Source organism: Metopolophium dirhodum, chromosome 1 (assembly GCF_019925205.1).
Source record: "Metopolophium dirhodum isolate CAU chromosome 1, ASM1992520v1, whole genome shotgun sequence".
NCBI lineage: Eukaryota > Metazoa > Arthropoda > Insecta > Hemiptera > Aphididae > Metopolophium > Metopolophium dirhodum.
In genome coordinates, this window is record NC_083560.1 from 95,080,543 (window position 1) to 95,097,945 (window position 17,403).

At 26.4% G+C, this 17,403-nt stretch overlaps 1 protein-coding gene and 1 non-coding gene across 2 annotated transcripts; one reads left to right on the plus strand and one right to left on the minus strand.

Annotated features, from left to right (window-relative positions):
• The first annotated feature begins 1,777 nt into the window (after positions 1 to 1,777).
• On the plus strand, positions 1,778 to 1,901 carry LOC132937663 (U5 spliceosomal RNA). The gene has a single exon (XR_009663765.1). It is a non-coding gene; the product is annotated as a U5 spliceosomal RNA (small nuclear RNA).
• A 3,469-nt stretch (positions 1,902 to 5,370) lies between these two features.
• LOC132934720 (DNA-directed RNA polymerase III subunit RPC5-like) lies at positions 5,371 to 14,581 on the minus strand. Its single transcript, XM_061001058.1, has 9 exons — positions 14,422 to 14,581; positions 14,239 to 14,340; positions 12,632 to 12,768; positions 11,846 to 12,033; positions 11,611 to 11,774; positions 10,727 to 10,916; positions 10,007 to 10,224; positions 9,238 to 9,401; positions 5,371 to 6,093 (listed from the first exon to the last, which is right to left on the minus strand). Exons 1-9 carry the CDS (start codon positions 14,458 to 14,460, stop codon positions 5,985 to 5,987), a joined length of 1,311 nt encoding a protein of 436 aa, XP_060857041.1. The 5' UTR covers positions 14,461 to 14,581; the 3' UTR covers positions 5,371 to 5,984.
• Between the last annotated feature and the right edge of the window lie 2,822 nt (positions 14,582 to 17,403).

Consider the following 17,403-nt stretch of genomic DNA (forward strand, 5'->3'; position numbering starts at 1 on the left):
ATTATACAAATTAGACAACTTCCATAAAATAAAATAGTTCCTATACCATAGACCTATAAATACCTATACTTATTCCTTATATACATATAAAGATAATATAATATTATATAACATATAAGATATTAAGATGTCAATCACTTAACAGTCTATACAAACCCATACACACTTCAGACACACCAAAAAAAAAACTAAATTTTCCAAACCCCAACATGAAAAAAACAACTCCTTAAACACAATAAAACATAATAAATACCATTAATAAAAAAAAAACACATACATAAAAAGATAGTTATAAGTTATGTATTCAACAAAAATAGTTTTATATAAATATTTAACTGTTTAAATGCAATTTAGATGAATATAATTTTAGTTACAATTATTATTGATCTGAATTTTTAATAAGAACTAATGTATAATAAAATATGGCATCATATACAAATCTAAAAATTTGGTTTTTATTATCATAAAAAAAACCAAATTCAACGTAAAAATTGTTAAATAAAAAATTATTTTGGTTTGGATATATTTTTTACCGAATACCGCTTTTAGATACAATCTATCTTCAGACTTTTTCATAGAATCGATAGAATATATTATATTCATATAGGTAATCATTTTTTAGATTACATATTTACATGCAATAATATTAAATAAACATTGTCATGGTGATATTTTTTGTGATTGTTTAATATGTTGTTATCAAGATAGATCCAAGAAATGTAAGTACTTATTACTTCAAATTGTTTCAAGTCTGAAGTCATAATAAATGTGTAAATATTTCATCAAACCTATAGTGAAACTGAACAAAATACACAGATTAAGTTACTTTTGAAACTGATTTAAATAGGTATGTATAAAACATTCAATTAAAAAAGATAGGTAACGTAACTTGTGAATTGTGATATAATATAGTGATATATTATAATATTATACTGTAATATTGGTGTTCATACTGAATTTAAATCTTCATCCTTCGTCATGTAAAAAAATAATATAGGTGTTGATTCAAATATTCACCACCAGGATTATCTGTTGGCTGTTGTACACGAATATATGATTATGGTAAACAGCGCACGTTGAACTCGATTTATTCAACCCGTCGGCGGTGACGGTAAATAAAATTGAGGCTGGCACCGCCACCGATCTTGGAATTACGGAAGTTCTATTTCTACGGTCCGACACAAGCATTATACGCAGAATAATAATTGTTTTCGTATGTAATACAAACAACGGTTGTGATAGGTACATAGACTAAAAAGAGATATTTGATAATATAATGATAGTTAATATACACTGATTGTATCGAAATTTAGTCGAAATGAGAATTATTTAACGGAACCAAAAATAAACACTTATTATCAAGATCAACTAGATCTATTGTTTGTACTTTGAAAGTGTCGCCATCGTCGGAGAACAATAAACAACAGACATATAAGATTATTTCGACAATATGCTTTTTAACACATCATATTGGTTCGGCAATGAATTCGTTCATGCTTCGGTGTTTCGAAAAACAATCGATAGATGGCGCTCGCGAGCATAATCGTTAGCTAACGCTATTATGACGGGGGTAGCCCGGCATTTCGGGCACGCTGTGACCATAAGTTTTCCCTGTCGACCGTCGAGCCGGCGTCAAGACTCAAAAGTTTGCGCCGGACGCGCACAGACCCCTCAACAACTTGCTAACCTGGACACCCGTGTTCACACAACACCAGCCGGCTGCTCGGCGTCGTGTCCTCGCCGATTGTATTTAGGGAATCGAACTCCGTCATCTAAACAACTCCGGTTCCCTTTCAATACGAAAAAATCTTTCGCCTTTTACTAAAGATTTCCGTGGAGGGGAGCACTCAAAGGAGTCTGGAAATTTAATTTTTACAATTGCCTGACCTTCCGGTCGGGCTTCTTATGGACCACTGATGCTGTAGACGGTACGGCACCGATACGGAAAGCCATGTTTTATGTAATAGCATACACCCTTGCGGCCTGCAGTGCGAAACTGATATTTTGTGGTTCTACAGTCTTACATTTTTTCTGACAGCTATGTAAAATTAATTTCAGTATTTTTCTAATAACTAATTAGCCCTTGGACTTAGGTATAAATATTCATCGATTGTTTGATTTCACTTAAATGATCTCAACAACTGAAAAAAAATAACAATAACGTTGATGGTTGATAGCCACACTTATACAGTTAAAAATATTTTTATATTTAAATCTTAATTTGAATTGTCATTTTAGATTCTGAGAGGAATGATCAATGTATTGATTTTACAATGATGTGTGTTTTTTTTTATTTTTTATTTAATTTTTATATTTTTGTGTCATTCATCACCTTTTAGGACAATAAAAGTGCTTGGATTTTCTTCAAAAGTATCTTTTCTGATAGGAAAGTGAATCTAGTTGGTACTTTTGGGAGGTCAAAATTTAAAATTCATTTTCAAAAGCGCCGTAAATACAAAAGAAACATTTTTACGCAAAATCTGTTTTTGAGAAAATCGATTTTGGTTTTTGGTGTTACTTTAAGACAAATTAACGTATATACATGACATTTTCACTGGTTGTTTATATTTGAATTTTCTATACAAGATAAAATTTTAAAAATATTTTGATTTGTTTTGAACTGTTAAGGAACATTTTCAGTTTCCAATTTTACTCTTTTATTTTTTTTTTTTCTATAACTTTATTTGTTGGGTAAAAAAGTTTGAAAATTTAATACAAGGCTCCTACTATATTGTTACAGCATTTAAAGTTAAAATTTGACAAAATACGGAAAAATCACGAAAATCAGCAAATTATATTGAGTTGAAAATTCATAATAATTTTTCTTTTAAAATCTAAGTTTTGAGAATGAAATACAAAATCATTCATAAGTTTATCTACCTTTAACAAAAAAAAAATGTCTACAAACAAATCAAATTAAATTTTTATGAGCATTTGAAATTCATATTTTTACAATATTGGATATTCACTAGATTTCTCAAGTAGCGGTTTTGTTATTTTATTGCTATTCAAAAACGAATAACTGTAGATACATGAAAATTTTATTGAATGTTTATATTTTCATTTTCCACACACTATAAAATTTTGAAAATTTTTTGACTCTTTTTGGGCTGTTTATGGACATTGTCAGTTTTCAATTCTTTTAGTTTTTTTTCACATCCACTTGGCTACCTTTTTTACTTTGAATGGTATTACAATTTTTTTTGTTGTGTAAATAAGCTTGAAAATTGAATACAAGGCTCCTAATATTGTTGCATTGATATTTGATAAATATTAAAAATCCAGTCACATTTTTTTGTATAGGTTTAAAGTTTATTATTATTATTATTATTATTATATAGCTTAAAACCCCATCATTAACCTACGGTGGATTAATATAATCAATTTATATAAAATCCGATGAATAAAAAAAAACAAATTTAACTCTTTGTTAATTAACCTATCTACTTCCCAGAGGTCTAATCTACCCACAAACATTAATTTATATATGTATATATCTAACTATATAAATACACAGACTATAACTATACAGACTAAACTCTAGAACTACTTATCAGATCTTCTTATATATATATTATATATATATATATATATGTATATTGACAAAAGATAATAATACAAATCAACAAATATGCCCGATTAACTAATAGCAACCAATATATTATACACCGATGGATTTTCCTAAAATTTTCTTTCATATAAACCTTCTCCCTAAAGTACTCTTGTTAAAAAAAAAATCAAGAATATCTGATAAGTAATTCCAGAGTTTAGCCTGTACAGAGATTTTCATTTCACATTTTTAATATTATAAGTTATTTAATATATAATATTTATTTTTTTATTATTATTTTTATAGCTTAAAAACCCTTGGCAATCATTTATAAACAAAAATGTCCATCTGAAATCTCAAAATTCCAGCACCTCCTGGGGTTGATCCTCTCCCTCTTAAAATTAGCCTATCTTTTAAGTTCAGCCAAATTACACACATTGTAAAAATTTCATCAAGATCGGTCCAGTAGTTTCGGAGTTTATTCCGGACAAAGGCGTGATACGGGATTTTTATATAATATACAATTATACAAATGTATTTAAAATAAATAGGTATTATAATGATAATAAACAGGGCACGTAAGTTCATACACTATATAATATACCTACACAATTATGTATAGAGGGTATTTAAAAAAATGTCAGTCGAAAGCTTTCAATTATTTCATCCTATTAATATTTTGTTCTACCATACAATTTTTATCGAAAAAATGCGGATACAAATTAATAAATACATAAAAAAACTGTAAAATTAACATTCTTCAAATCATAATAAATGCACAATTATTTAAAAAATTTCATATATCACCAAAACCTCGAAATTTGAAAAATTAAATTTCATATATATATATATATAGGTACTGAGTTAATATGTTATTTTAAAAGGAAATTGAATGTCAATGAGAAAATAATACAACGTAGCAAGATTGATAAGCATATTTCTTAGCTTATGAGCTCTGATAAAAGGACTTACCTTTTTCACCTACCATCGATGCACTTATTTCAACATCAAATATACGGTCTTATTCTTTCTATGGTCTCTATAGTCAGTATTTTCTTGATTATACAAGATTTCGTATTTTTAACTTCAGCAATAAGTTTTTCAATGTTGATTGACGGCGTGTTTTTTTTTAAATTTTAAAATTATGTAGGTATGTTGTAAGTACGATTATTATATATCTACAAATTTTGTATCTGAGTATAATGATTTCAATTTAGATCATTTCCAAAGTTACTGCAGGAAGGCTGAATATTGAATATTTTTATAATTTTTAGCAGACATTGGAAAAGTTTGATGTATGTCGTTCACTTAAGTAAGATGTATTATAAAATAAGAATAGTTGACTCATTACAAATTAATAAATGTTATAATTAATACAGTTTATGACTTTGTTGTACAAATGTACAAATTTGTCTTTGGTCTGGACGGGGCTTTACCACGTATTATGGGAAATCTAACACATTTGTCAACGACAATCTTGGAAACACATGTTTCTGTCAAATGCATTTTTGGTCTGGACACAGATTTGAATATTATATTATAATATAATGTATTACCAACATTAAGTATTTGTATACCTAACAAAGTTAAATTGTGAATGCACCTTCAGTTTTATCTTACAACTAAAGTCACTTTCATAGAGATATCCAATTCACAACAAATTTTAGATTGGACCGTTTCTGCGTAAAATTGATGTTTTCTTCAATTGAAACATTAGTTAAGTTTAACTCAAGTTAATAGTTGATTGATCAAAAGGTGAAAAAGTAATGATAAAAATAACGGTCATCTTAACTTTTAAGCTCATGACCAGGGCTGTGAATTTAATGCACTAAAAAGTGTTAAATATACATACATTTGTGCACTAAAAACAGGCAAAATATACACTGAAAAATTAAGATATGCACTTAAAATTCAAAAAAGTGCTCTGTAAAAATATTGAAAACGTATTTAAAAATATATTGTTTGAATTATTAAATAATAATTAAAACTAGGTAGGTATCTATTTATTTTTCTAGTTTGTAAAAGATTACGAATGTATATATGAATAAGTGATAACGAACTTGTAGATATCAGAACAATCATGATTTTACTATCGGGTTTATGAGGTACGAGTTTATTAGACCAATTTAGACTGGATAGACCGGAAAAAAACAAAAACATTTTAAGAAAATAAGCATTAATACAAATAAATCATGAAAACATGCAACAATATGTCCTAACCCATAAAATATGCAAAATAAGATTTCGTATTAGACCTATAAACAACATGCAAATTAATTTAATTCATAACCCTGCTCATGACCAAGATATATCCATTGGATCGCTATATCACTTTATACATAAAGTTAGCTAAATACACACTTACAAGTTTTACATTCAAATTTGAAAAAATAGGTCAAAAAAATTAAACAAAGTAGTATTTAATAAATAAAATTTACATTGAATTTTTTTTTGGTTTATGTTCAAGCCAGGTATTGATTTGCTTTACTCTTGTTGTCCACCAATCACTTTGTTCTTTACATATTTCCTTATAATTGTCCACACTAGTATATAAAAAAAAATACACATAAATTATTAATTTGGGTTGTTTGAGAAAACAGTAGTTGCTAGTTATTATCAATTCAAGTTACAAAGTTTAGCTTTAGTTCATAAATGAAACAGTAGAGTACTAAATACTATTCAGGCATTACATTTAATACATTATTATAACAAGAGCTTGGAAGTTATAGCAATAAAAGTTACTATTTAATGCTTAACAATATGTACCTGCTTAAAAAGTCAAAATATGCGATATAATAAATAAGAAGGTGGGTAAGTGATTGTTGCTTTGCTGTACAGTAGGTCACAAGTGTGTCAATGTAATGGATGGTGTTAAATTTGAATTCAATGATATAATATCATTGTAGGCGAAAACAATTCTGAGCGAAGACGTCAGTCAGCCTATGATATATTATTAAGTATATTTGATGATATTATTGTGAATAAAGTAATTTAATAACCTTTTACCTGGAACCTTGTAAAATTTCCATCCTTAGCTATAAAAGTTGAACATTTTATAAATTTTTTACTACAAAATCATTTTTAAATTTTAAATTTAATAAATGTTCTCAAAATTTGAACTTAAAATGCTTATAAAAAAAAAAATGGGTGCCTATGATCTTTAATATTTTTCAACTGCTATTGTAACAATATTTTTGTAACCAATTTTGAGTAAAAATTCCCGGTTTTTCGTAATTTTTTTTTTCTTGTTTTTCCCGGCGCTTATGAGAACTGCTGGGAATTTTTTACTTTTGACCCCCCAAAGTACCAACTAGATTCACTTAACTATCAGAAAAGATACTGATGAAGAAAATAAAGGCATTTTTACCTAAAGGTGATGACAGAAACAATTAAAAAATTAAGGGGGCTCCAGTCGTTTGAAAAAAAGTAACTTTTAGACCAATAAGCTAGACAAAATTGGAGGAATTTGGTTTGACAGATTTTATTTTTGAAAACGAATTATGGTTGGTTTACAAGTTTATTAGGTTTTGCCATAGACGATTTTGAATATTAATTTTTTCGGCTGTGATATCCAAGAATAAAAATATGATATTTTTGTATTTATATTATTCATCATGACACTAACAATAATTGAAATATTAAAAATCGCCTCTGGCAGAACCTAGTAAACTTGTTAATCTATCATAATCCGTTTTCAAAATTAAAATCCGTCAAACCAAATTCCTCCAGTTTTGTCTAGCTTATTGGTCTAAAAACTGCTTATTTTAAATTGAATTTTAAAGTTGATCATAATTTAAAATTTTCGTCAATACTTGCGTGTGCGTAAGTTAATTGCCGACAAATATAAATAACGATCAATATACTGGGCGGTATTATGTGGGCCTACTGTTATAATTCAGGACATTTCTAGGAAATATTGACTGAAAACGATTACAGATTAAAGTTTAAACTCACATTTACTAATATCATTTACTTTGCACACACTTACAAGTCATTTTAATATCATCATGTTAAATTGCCTTTATTAATATCCTTAAAATACAACCAACTGGAGCCTCCTTAAAATTAAAAAATACACATCATTGTAAAACCAATACATTCATCGCTCTGCTTAGAATCTATAATAGGGAAATACGTAAAAAAAAAACACAAACATTTTTTTTTTTTTTAAATACTTTTTATCATAGTTTAAGTATAGTAGTATAAATGTATAATAAATATACTATGGATATATAGTAATCACTGTTTAGGAATAAGATACCTGCTGTTCCTTCACTAAAAAAAATTCACTTCAATATATAAGCGTTTGCGATAAATTTCCAATAATTAAAATACTAATTTTATGCATGATCGATGAGCAAATATAAAAATAAATTCAATAAAATGTATTTGATTATTCATATATGATAATATGCCTAAAATAGCACTAAAAACTAGAGATGTGAGTGGAGTAAATTTACCAGGTAATTTTTTACCGGTAAAAAAATTTACCGTAAATTTTACCAATTTTTTTTTACCGGTAAATTATTTTTTACCAAAAAAAAATGTTGTGTGACCTCTCTAATCAAATGAAATCGAAAACGCCTAGTCTAAATTGTAAAGAGATATATTTTTTATCAAATGATAACAATACAATAATGAATAAAGTACTAATCACGGTTTAAGATAAATCTTAATATAATAAACAGGTTGGACCAAAGTAGGTAAACCGAAAAAGGAACTTCTGTGATATTATCATTTGTAATATTTATAATTTATATACTTGTTATTGTTTATATAGTTTGTTATATACTATAAAATCAATATTCTGCCACACCCCTAATATATATTAGAACATTAAATATCAGTAGGTAATTAGGAAAGATTTTATAGGGAGATACCAAGAATGCAGATAATGTGATATTGATAATATACTATTATTAATACAAAAGTTAGGTCTAAATATAAATGTTTTGACTTAAAAAGAAATAAAGGTAATGTGAATTTTGATAGTTTAGTTTAGTTTAAATTATTTATTAATTGTAATATGAATAATTCAATATTCATATTTCATAAAATGTACTAATTACTAATGTCTAATACAGAACAATAGATATTTTAGATTCATTTTTTAAATTTTTTGTTAATTATTGTTATTATTAGAAAGAACTAGATTTAACAAGTAGGTATACAACATTAGTACCTAATACGAATCGTATTTAGTATTTACTAATGTCTAATAGTAAAAAATAACAATGGCTCTAAGATTTAGCTATTTTACCATTTTTACAACATTATTGGTAAATTTACCGTAAAATTTACTGGTAAATTTACCGATATTTTTTTTACGTAAATTCTCCATCTCTACTAAAAACAGTTAAGATGCCAAAATTAGCAAAATGTGTTTATGACATCAGGGAAGTTTGAAACAAATGTGTATTTTACTTTAATGTTCTAAGGGTTGTCAAAAAAACTTCCAAGCCCTGGTAATAATTATGCTCTCTTTTTTATGAGTCTAAAAATTGATAAAACAAACATTTTTTTTACTATAAAAAAAGACTGAATCATCAATTTTTTTTTCTGTCATAACTCTTAATGTTACAGATTTTTTATACACCATTTATCAAATTGAGATGTAACTCAAAATGTATGTTTACCTTGCCATACCATTAAAATGAATTATTCTAAGATTAATTGTTTATACATACGTTTCTAAAAATCCATCATTGTCAGTAACAAGCAGTCTCCACGTTTTGGTTTTGTCCAGTACTGCAACAGAGTTCAAAACATCCTTAACTTCTTCTGGTGGTGCATTAAATATTTTCCCAATGTTTTTACGATTGACAATCTGGTCAGAATCCAATAAGTGAATCTTGAACAATAATTAACGAATGTATAAATGAATATTGTTATAAAAAAATCGGGGTAGACCAATTCATAGTATATTATAATGGTATGTAATATATGTAAAAAATTAAAGGATATCTTTTAAATTTACAGTAAAAAATAACATACTTTTGTTCATAAATTGATAAAATTATTATTCTTATAATTTATAGTAAAATACTCATGAGGACATAATATTACATTTCACAAAAAATGTTGTTTGTAAAGTTATAGAACATCTATGATCCTGCCAAATTTAAATTTACATCTGCGCATTAGGGTAAAATCAACTAATAATAGTTTATTTTTTTAAGAGGACGTTACCCTGACATTTATTGTCTCCGTCTTACAAGTGCGTAACATAGCAAATTGTATGGTCAGCAGAACATGTGTAGCTCCATTAGTTTAAAAATTAGAGTGAATTGACCTCTTATAAAATTTAGAGGTAAAATGATTATCTTATTATAATTACCACTTTTATATATCACCTTATAATATTTAATTAGTTTTCTGCATATTGAAAATAATATATTGGAACAACTTTTAACTAATATATAAACTGATGAATACAATATTAATATAATATCTTACAATATAATCTCTTAAAAGGCGCATGACTTCAAAACTTAAGCCAAAATGGGCAGATATAGTATTATCTGGATAGAGTTCTTCACTCTTTAAGGTCCAATTGCCACGAACTAAAACTGCCATTTCTTTTAAATGAGTCAAAATTGTTATAACACTTTCATCACTTGGCACACCACATTTATGCAGTAGATTTATCAACATCTTCGTAGATATCATTTTTGCTAAAAATATTACAAATGTTAGTTTCAATAACACATCCTAGTATATTCAATATTTTATTCAAGTCAAATTTGTTATTTGTATTTTAAATTACTTTTAAAATGTGAGAAATCCAAAAATAAACTGTGTAAAATAAAGTGTTCTATTAAACTTGTTACAAAAACTAATTATGTTTGAATATAATTTATGATTTATTACATAGATTTTTGTCAAAAGATAAACTAAAAGAGAGTGGAATACAATATTATGATCTCTTAGCCTCTAATAATTGGAATAAAATTAAAGACTGTATGGAACAACGGAACAAGTTCTCGAAACTGGAACTGTTCTGGTCAGATCATCACATCTGGCAACCCTAATTATAGTATACACAAGTGTATAGTATAAATATGTTATGATACATAGTTATACCATATTTTAGAAATAATAATACTAAAATTAACTTTTTATACAAGTGTTAAAAAAGGTAAAGTCTGAGATAAGTGATAACAAATAATAACTTACCATTAAATAAAAGTATTTTTATTTTTTTCTCAAGAGAATATGATTTTATTTCATTTTTAGATAATTGACGTGATCTAATCGCATTAATATTTTCATTGATTACTTCTTTTTCAACTTTAGTTATTGTTATATCAGGATCTTTTAGATCAGTTCCATTTGAATATGGCAACATAAACTTTTCTAATTCTCCCTGAAAAAAAAATGCAATAGTAAAAATAAGTGAAATTTAGATTAACACTAGTTTTTAAATATACTAGAGATGGACAGTTTACAAACAATTTGGTAAATACAGAAAAAAAACAGTTTTTGCAACCACCAGTTATTTAAAATTCTGTGTTTTTTTAAAAAAAGGCAAAGTAAGCAGTATCAGTTTAATAGATTAATACTATATGGGCATTCAAAGTTAAAATGTATATTATTAAATGTTATTAATTAACCATTGGAAAACCAATTTTAAGCATATTAGAAGCATAAAATTAAATAATATATATGTAAAACAGCGGATAAATGATTTTAAAGTGGCACACTAATAATTAGCAAGTCGTGATAAAATAAATAGTTTATAAAATACAATAATAAACTTGTTCTATAATATTGTATTTATATTGGTATTTAAATTGTAAAAAACACATTCAATAACTGTATACTATGCCCGAACAAAGTACTTATATTTTACATAGACTTCCGTAATTAATAATACTGAATAGTGACCAGATTCCACAAATTAAACATAACAATATAATATATTATATTGTTAAATCTATATATATATTTGTATAATATTAATCAATTGATAATGAATTAATACTAGGTTTAAATGTACTTAAGTCATGAAAACTTAAATATATATATATATGAATAGAATCAATGCTATTAGATATTACCCTGGAAAAGTAATGTCCATTTGGTACAAAGTTTAAATCAATCCAAGGTTCCATTGCTCGTTGTTTAACCATCTCTTGCATTTTTTTCTTTTCACTTTTTTTACCAGGCCTATCTTTGAATTTTGCCATAATCTGTTCACTTTCTTCATCTTCCTCCTCAGACTCTAAATAATTATGACTTTTAGTACAAATGAATATACAATTTTAAATATTATGATTTTCATTGTTGTTTTACCGTTTTGAGAAGACTTTTTACTTTCATCCTTTGGGTCAATCTTATCAATGTGAGATAATTTAGGGAGCATGTTCATTGTTTTCTTCAGTGGACATAAATGAATACTTTTTCCAGATGTATACATTATCATATCAGTAGTATTTGATGATGTATTGTGGGATTCAAAGCTTAAGTGATCAACCATACCGCTATATTAATAATACACGTATAGTTTTAATTTTAGTTTGTAGAATTAAAATAATATAACAGGTTAAGAACAAGCACATTGAATGTATAACATTATTAACCTTCAGTAGGTCGCGCAGGGTAATTTATTACTACACTAATTTTAAACCATGTTTTAATACTATTCAGGTTGTTATAAGTATGGTGAGATTTTATATAGCTTCTATTTATATGTTATATATTATAAAAATAATGTTAATAATTTTTAAATTAGTTTAAAATAATATAATTTATTTGTCCAAAAAGTAAAAAAATAAAACAAATGTAAAATTAAAAGCAATAATTACATTTAGTATTCTTTTTTTGTTATATACTTACAAAAATATTAAATTTAAAATAAATAAATGTGAAAGAAAAATATATTATGTTTAATCAAGGGAAATTTTTACCCCACGCGACGGAATAGGTACTCATAAGTCATAACCCACGCGACCTACTGAAGGTTAACAATTGCTTCTATTAGAGTTTACAATTTCAATAAAAATCTAAATCTGTCTGAGTAAAATACATTAATATGTTTTGATATTATACATAATATACAATGTACATTTATGTTTAAACCTGGGATAGCTGCTTTTATCTTTGGACGTTTTATCCATTTCGGCAGCCAACTCTTGCCCATGACCTTTATCATAATTGTTATCAGTGTCAAGCGCATACGATATCTCTAACTCTTCACATTCTGATTTATATTTACACTATAAAAATAAAACACATAATTAAATACAGAACATATTCTTTGATACTATAGTTTGTTGAACCCCTACCACCACACATCCATACCATGTAAAATATATATTCACACTACTAAGTGAACTGAGTGTGACCTAAATTTTCATGTCTATAAGGGGGACACTATTTATTTTTAAAGTATTACCATTGATTATAAATACTAGATTGCTCACTAGCCGGTTTTTCGGTATCACAAAATATTTACTTCCAGTAGATGGCGAGGCGACGTGACTACTAGTGATTACAACAATACCCAACGTTACTATAACCACAAGCCCACACCTATTAACACGGCCGCCTGGTTTGGTCAGATCGGATAACATTGTAATCGCTAGTAGTCATGTCGCCTCGCCATCTTCCGGGAGTAAATATTTTGTGATACCGAAAAATCGGTCAGTAAGCAATCTATAGTATTTATAATTAATGGTATTACCAATATCTATGATACAATCGTCTAAAATTCTTACTACTTAATTACTATTCTAATTAATTTTATTTGTATATAACATTTAAATTGAATAGTAAAATAAGATTTGAATACAACTTGCTTTAAAAACATATGGATATGTATTCTTAATATTATAACTTATGATTGTGTGTTGAATGTTAGTGGTCAATGCCTAATAATAGTGTACATTTTATAATTTAAACCATAGGGCATAGTTAGTAAAACAAAAATTATTATTATTTTGAATTTTCGTGAATGCATTACCATTTAAAAAGGGAAAGCAGATCTCAAAAGTGGATCAATCACCCCTAATTTGGGACATCTGACATTACAAATAGGAAATCTTCTATTAGCAGTATGTATAATATAATCCAAAAATTTAAAAAAAAGTGGGTAAGTAGATGTCGCTCTGCTGTACAGTAGGTAACAAGTGGGACATGTAAAATGAATTGTGTTAAACTTGAATTCAATGATATAATATCATTGTATAAGAAAAACGATTCTGAGCGAGTGAGAGATAGATAACGGAAAAGATCTGGACAGTATGTTAGCTTACCGCTATTGTATGTGTACCTTGTTTCAAATCTAGTGTACCTATCTCATACATACATATTGTATTCTACAAAATATTGTTAAAAGTTAGATGCAATGAGTAATTCTCTGCAATATTAGATACTGGCATTAAATTTGAACAAAAACATATAATTTAAACAAATAAAATATGTGACAATAATATTATCAAGATATGACAATTAAAGGATTATTAGAAAATGTGTCTTAAAGGTTTGTGATTATTTAGTGTAAATATTATGAAATATTTATTAATAATTATTGACTATGCTACAATTAATTATAAACAATACACTATTATCTTTTACTTGTATACCTACTAAAAGTTTTGTTAAAGTATACAAAAAAATTTACAAATGAGTATGACGGATAGTGTAGTGACGGGCCACTCACAATTAACAACTATTAATGAACATACCTGGGTAACATTCGACGACAGTAATTGATCGTTTTTAGACAATCTTGTAGGATAGTGTAACAACAATAATTTCATTGCATCATTGCTCAAATATACAGGTATCTGAATAAAGTTTTAAATTCTATTAGTTCAGATAACATACCATATACGTAATTTAATAATGTTGACTTGGACTACACTTACTTCTTTAATTATTTCATCGTCATAGGTTTCATTATCCATCGCAACAGAAGTTCAAGACTGAATTGAAAGTTGGAAAAAACTAGAATGTAGAAACCAAAAATTGAAGAACTCGCTCTTCAGAAGTTATAGTCGGCAGTCGCCAGTTTAAAGCAGGCTGTTGAATCTTAAATTCTTTATCAGAGTAATCTCTAATCAGACCTTAAAATATCATGGATTAGACGGTAAAAAAAACTACATTATCACGGAAAAAAAATATTTGCCTTCGAATTTGAATTTTGAATAAACATTATCACTGGTAACCAAATTTAATTTAATTTAAATTTGTTTTATTTTCATTTTTCATATATTATAATAATATTAATAAACATCCATGTTTAAAACATGCAACATGCATACAGCAATACAGGTCAATTTATCTAATTCGTATAAACAAAAATCACTAAGCAAAATATAGCAAATGGACAATTCTATAATAAATCAATAGACAATAGGCAACTTTATGTTTTACATTAGATGTCCATAAATCTATATTTCATATATGTACGTATATTATACGATATTTGAAATATAATGATTACCTACTAATAATCATGAGCTATATGCTCATAACATCCAAAATGCATTTCTGTCAAACCAATGAATAATATGTTTACCAATAGGCAATAGCAATATTATGTTGTATGCAATATTGCTATGAGTTTTCATGTACCAACAAACTTAATAGTTAAAACATATTTATGCAACTTTATTAATTGATTGTGGTTACAATAATTTATGAAAATATTAGATTTGTGGTTTTATTTAAAATTAAATTTATAACTATACATATTATTGTTGTATATTGTATGGTACCTAATACCTATATATACATAATTAAATAGTAAATGCATTAATCTTGTATAGTTCTAACATTAGCAGAATATTATTTTATATCTGTAATAGTTAATTAATTAAGTTTTGTTTATTATTTTTGTACGAGACCTAATATTTTAATTGAATTTTATTTTGATAAACGTGTTGAGACGCGCATGATTATTACAGCGAAAAATTATTTATTATGTCGTCAAAACTATTGAATATTGGAATAATATTGTTGCCTAGGTATATTACATAACCATTATATGAATCGAAGCGATTTTAAAATTTTGTATTCAAAAATAAAGTACGTATCGGATATAAATTATAATAATGATCACAATAATTAAAAACTTAATTATTCATCAGTAAGTTCTCATGCCTTGGCCAATGGCCTTACAATAATATATCTTAAATGGTTATCCTAATTCCTAATGAGCAGGGCTCGGAACTTTATAAGATCATTTCTACATATTATTTTCATACTCAAAATATGGTATTAGCGAACTTCAATTTCAACGCAATGAAATAAGACCTTACAGAGAGCCTCTCAATATATTAACTTAAAGTGCAAATGAGTAAAATTTTGTAAGTGTGTATTTTCAATCACAGAAATAAATAGAATCAAAGAATTAATGTTTGTTAAGATATGTACATTATCTAATTCGCATGTAAAACAGCGTTTTTATTAAAACATTATATTTTTAAATATTTTTATCCTTATAATTTTTTAACTTTTTTACTTTTTTGAATGACAACATAGGGTTTTAATTTTATATTCCAAAACAGAATATTTTTCTTAGTATTTTGATACATGAAAATTGAATTTGGGATGAGCAGTTAATGAGTTATAAGTATTTAAAGTTTAGATGAGCGGAGTAGAGTGGTACGGGGTTACCCCGCGAAATGTTTGTCCACTTCACCAAGAAAAATATTTTCAAAAAAAATCTACACTTTTTGAAATAATGAGTGTTGTTTGATAAAGAATCACCCGGTATATAAATATATAAAAAAATGTAAGAGTAATATGATATAAATATATTAAACTATAGTAGTAATATAGGTTAGTAGTTTAATATTATAAAATATAAATAGTAATTTGGTATAAAAATAATACACTATAAGAGTACTGAGGTATAGGAAAACAAATAAAGTATAAGTTAGTTTAGTAGTCTAATATTATAAAATAAATAAACTAAAAAAGTGTTATGATATAATAATTACATATTATAGAAGTAATTTAGTAAAAAACTATAAGAATATTATGGTATAGAAATATTAAAGTATAAGTGTATTAAATTATACAAATTATATTTTATACAGTGTTGTACTGTAATACTATAAAAATTTTAATCATAAAGGTATAAATAATGTAACAGTAATTTGATATAACAGTTTTATGTTATAATATTAGTATACTATACAAGAAATTTGGTATAAAAATAATAAACTTCAAGAGTGATATTCTGTAACATAATTTTCGTTTAATATATTACGACCCCCGTAGGTTAGGTCTGCTATTATGTATACCTAGCTGCGAATACGTTATTTCTCAACTCCGCGGACCAAATGTAGTAGAAAAACTATATTTCCCAACCAAACTCTATGAATTTATATTTTTCTGATAGATAATATCACACTGAATCTTAATATATACAGAACTTACCTTAACTTCAAATATTTTCCCAGAAAACACATCTTGAACGTAAATATTTCGCATATTTTAGCAGTTTATTTTGGTTTGATCTTAAGCCTATTAAACTTTAATTTCTTACCTAAAACTTATAGAGTTGTATTCTTCTGATAGACCAGTTCTCATGACGGTTAAGATAATATAACTTTTGTCATAGTACTAAAGACAATTTCTTTTAAAATGACTTCGAAAAAATGTATATTGTGATAATCCAAAATATCGTAATTACAGTGGTTTCTTTTTTGAACATAAGTCTATTTACCCTTTAATTTTTACCCAAACTTTATGAAATCATATTTTTCTGATAGATCAGCTTGTGTAGAATAGTTTCTTATAATATTTGTCATAGTTGTTTGATAAATTTTTTTTTTAAATTATTACGAAAAAAATATAATATAATATTGGCAATTCATAGTTGTAGGTTGCCTACCCGA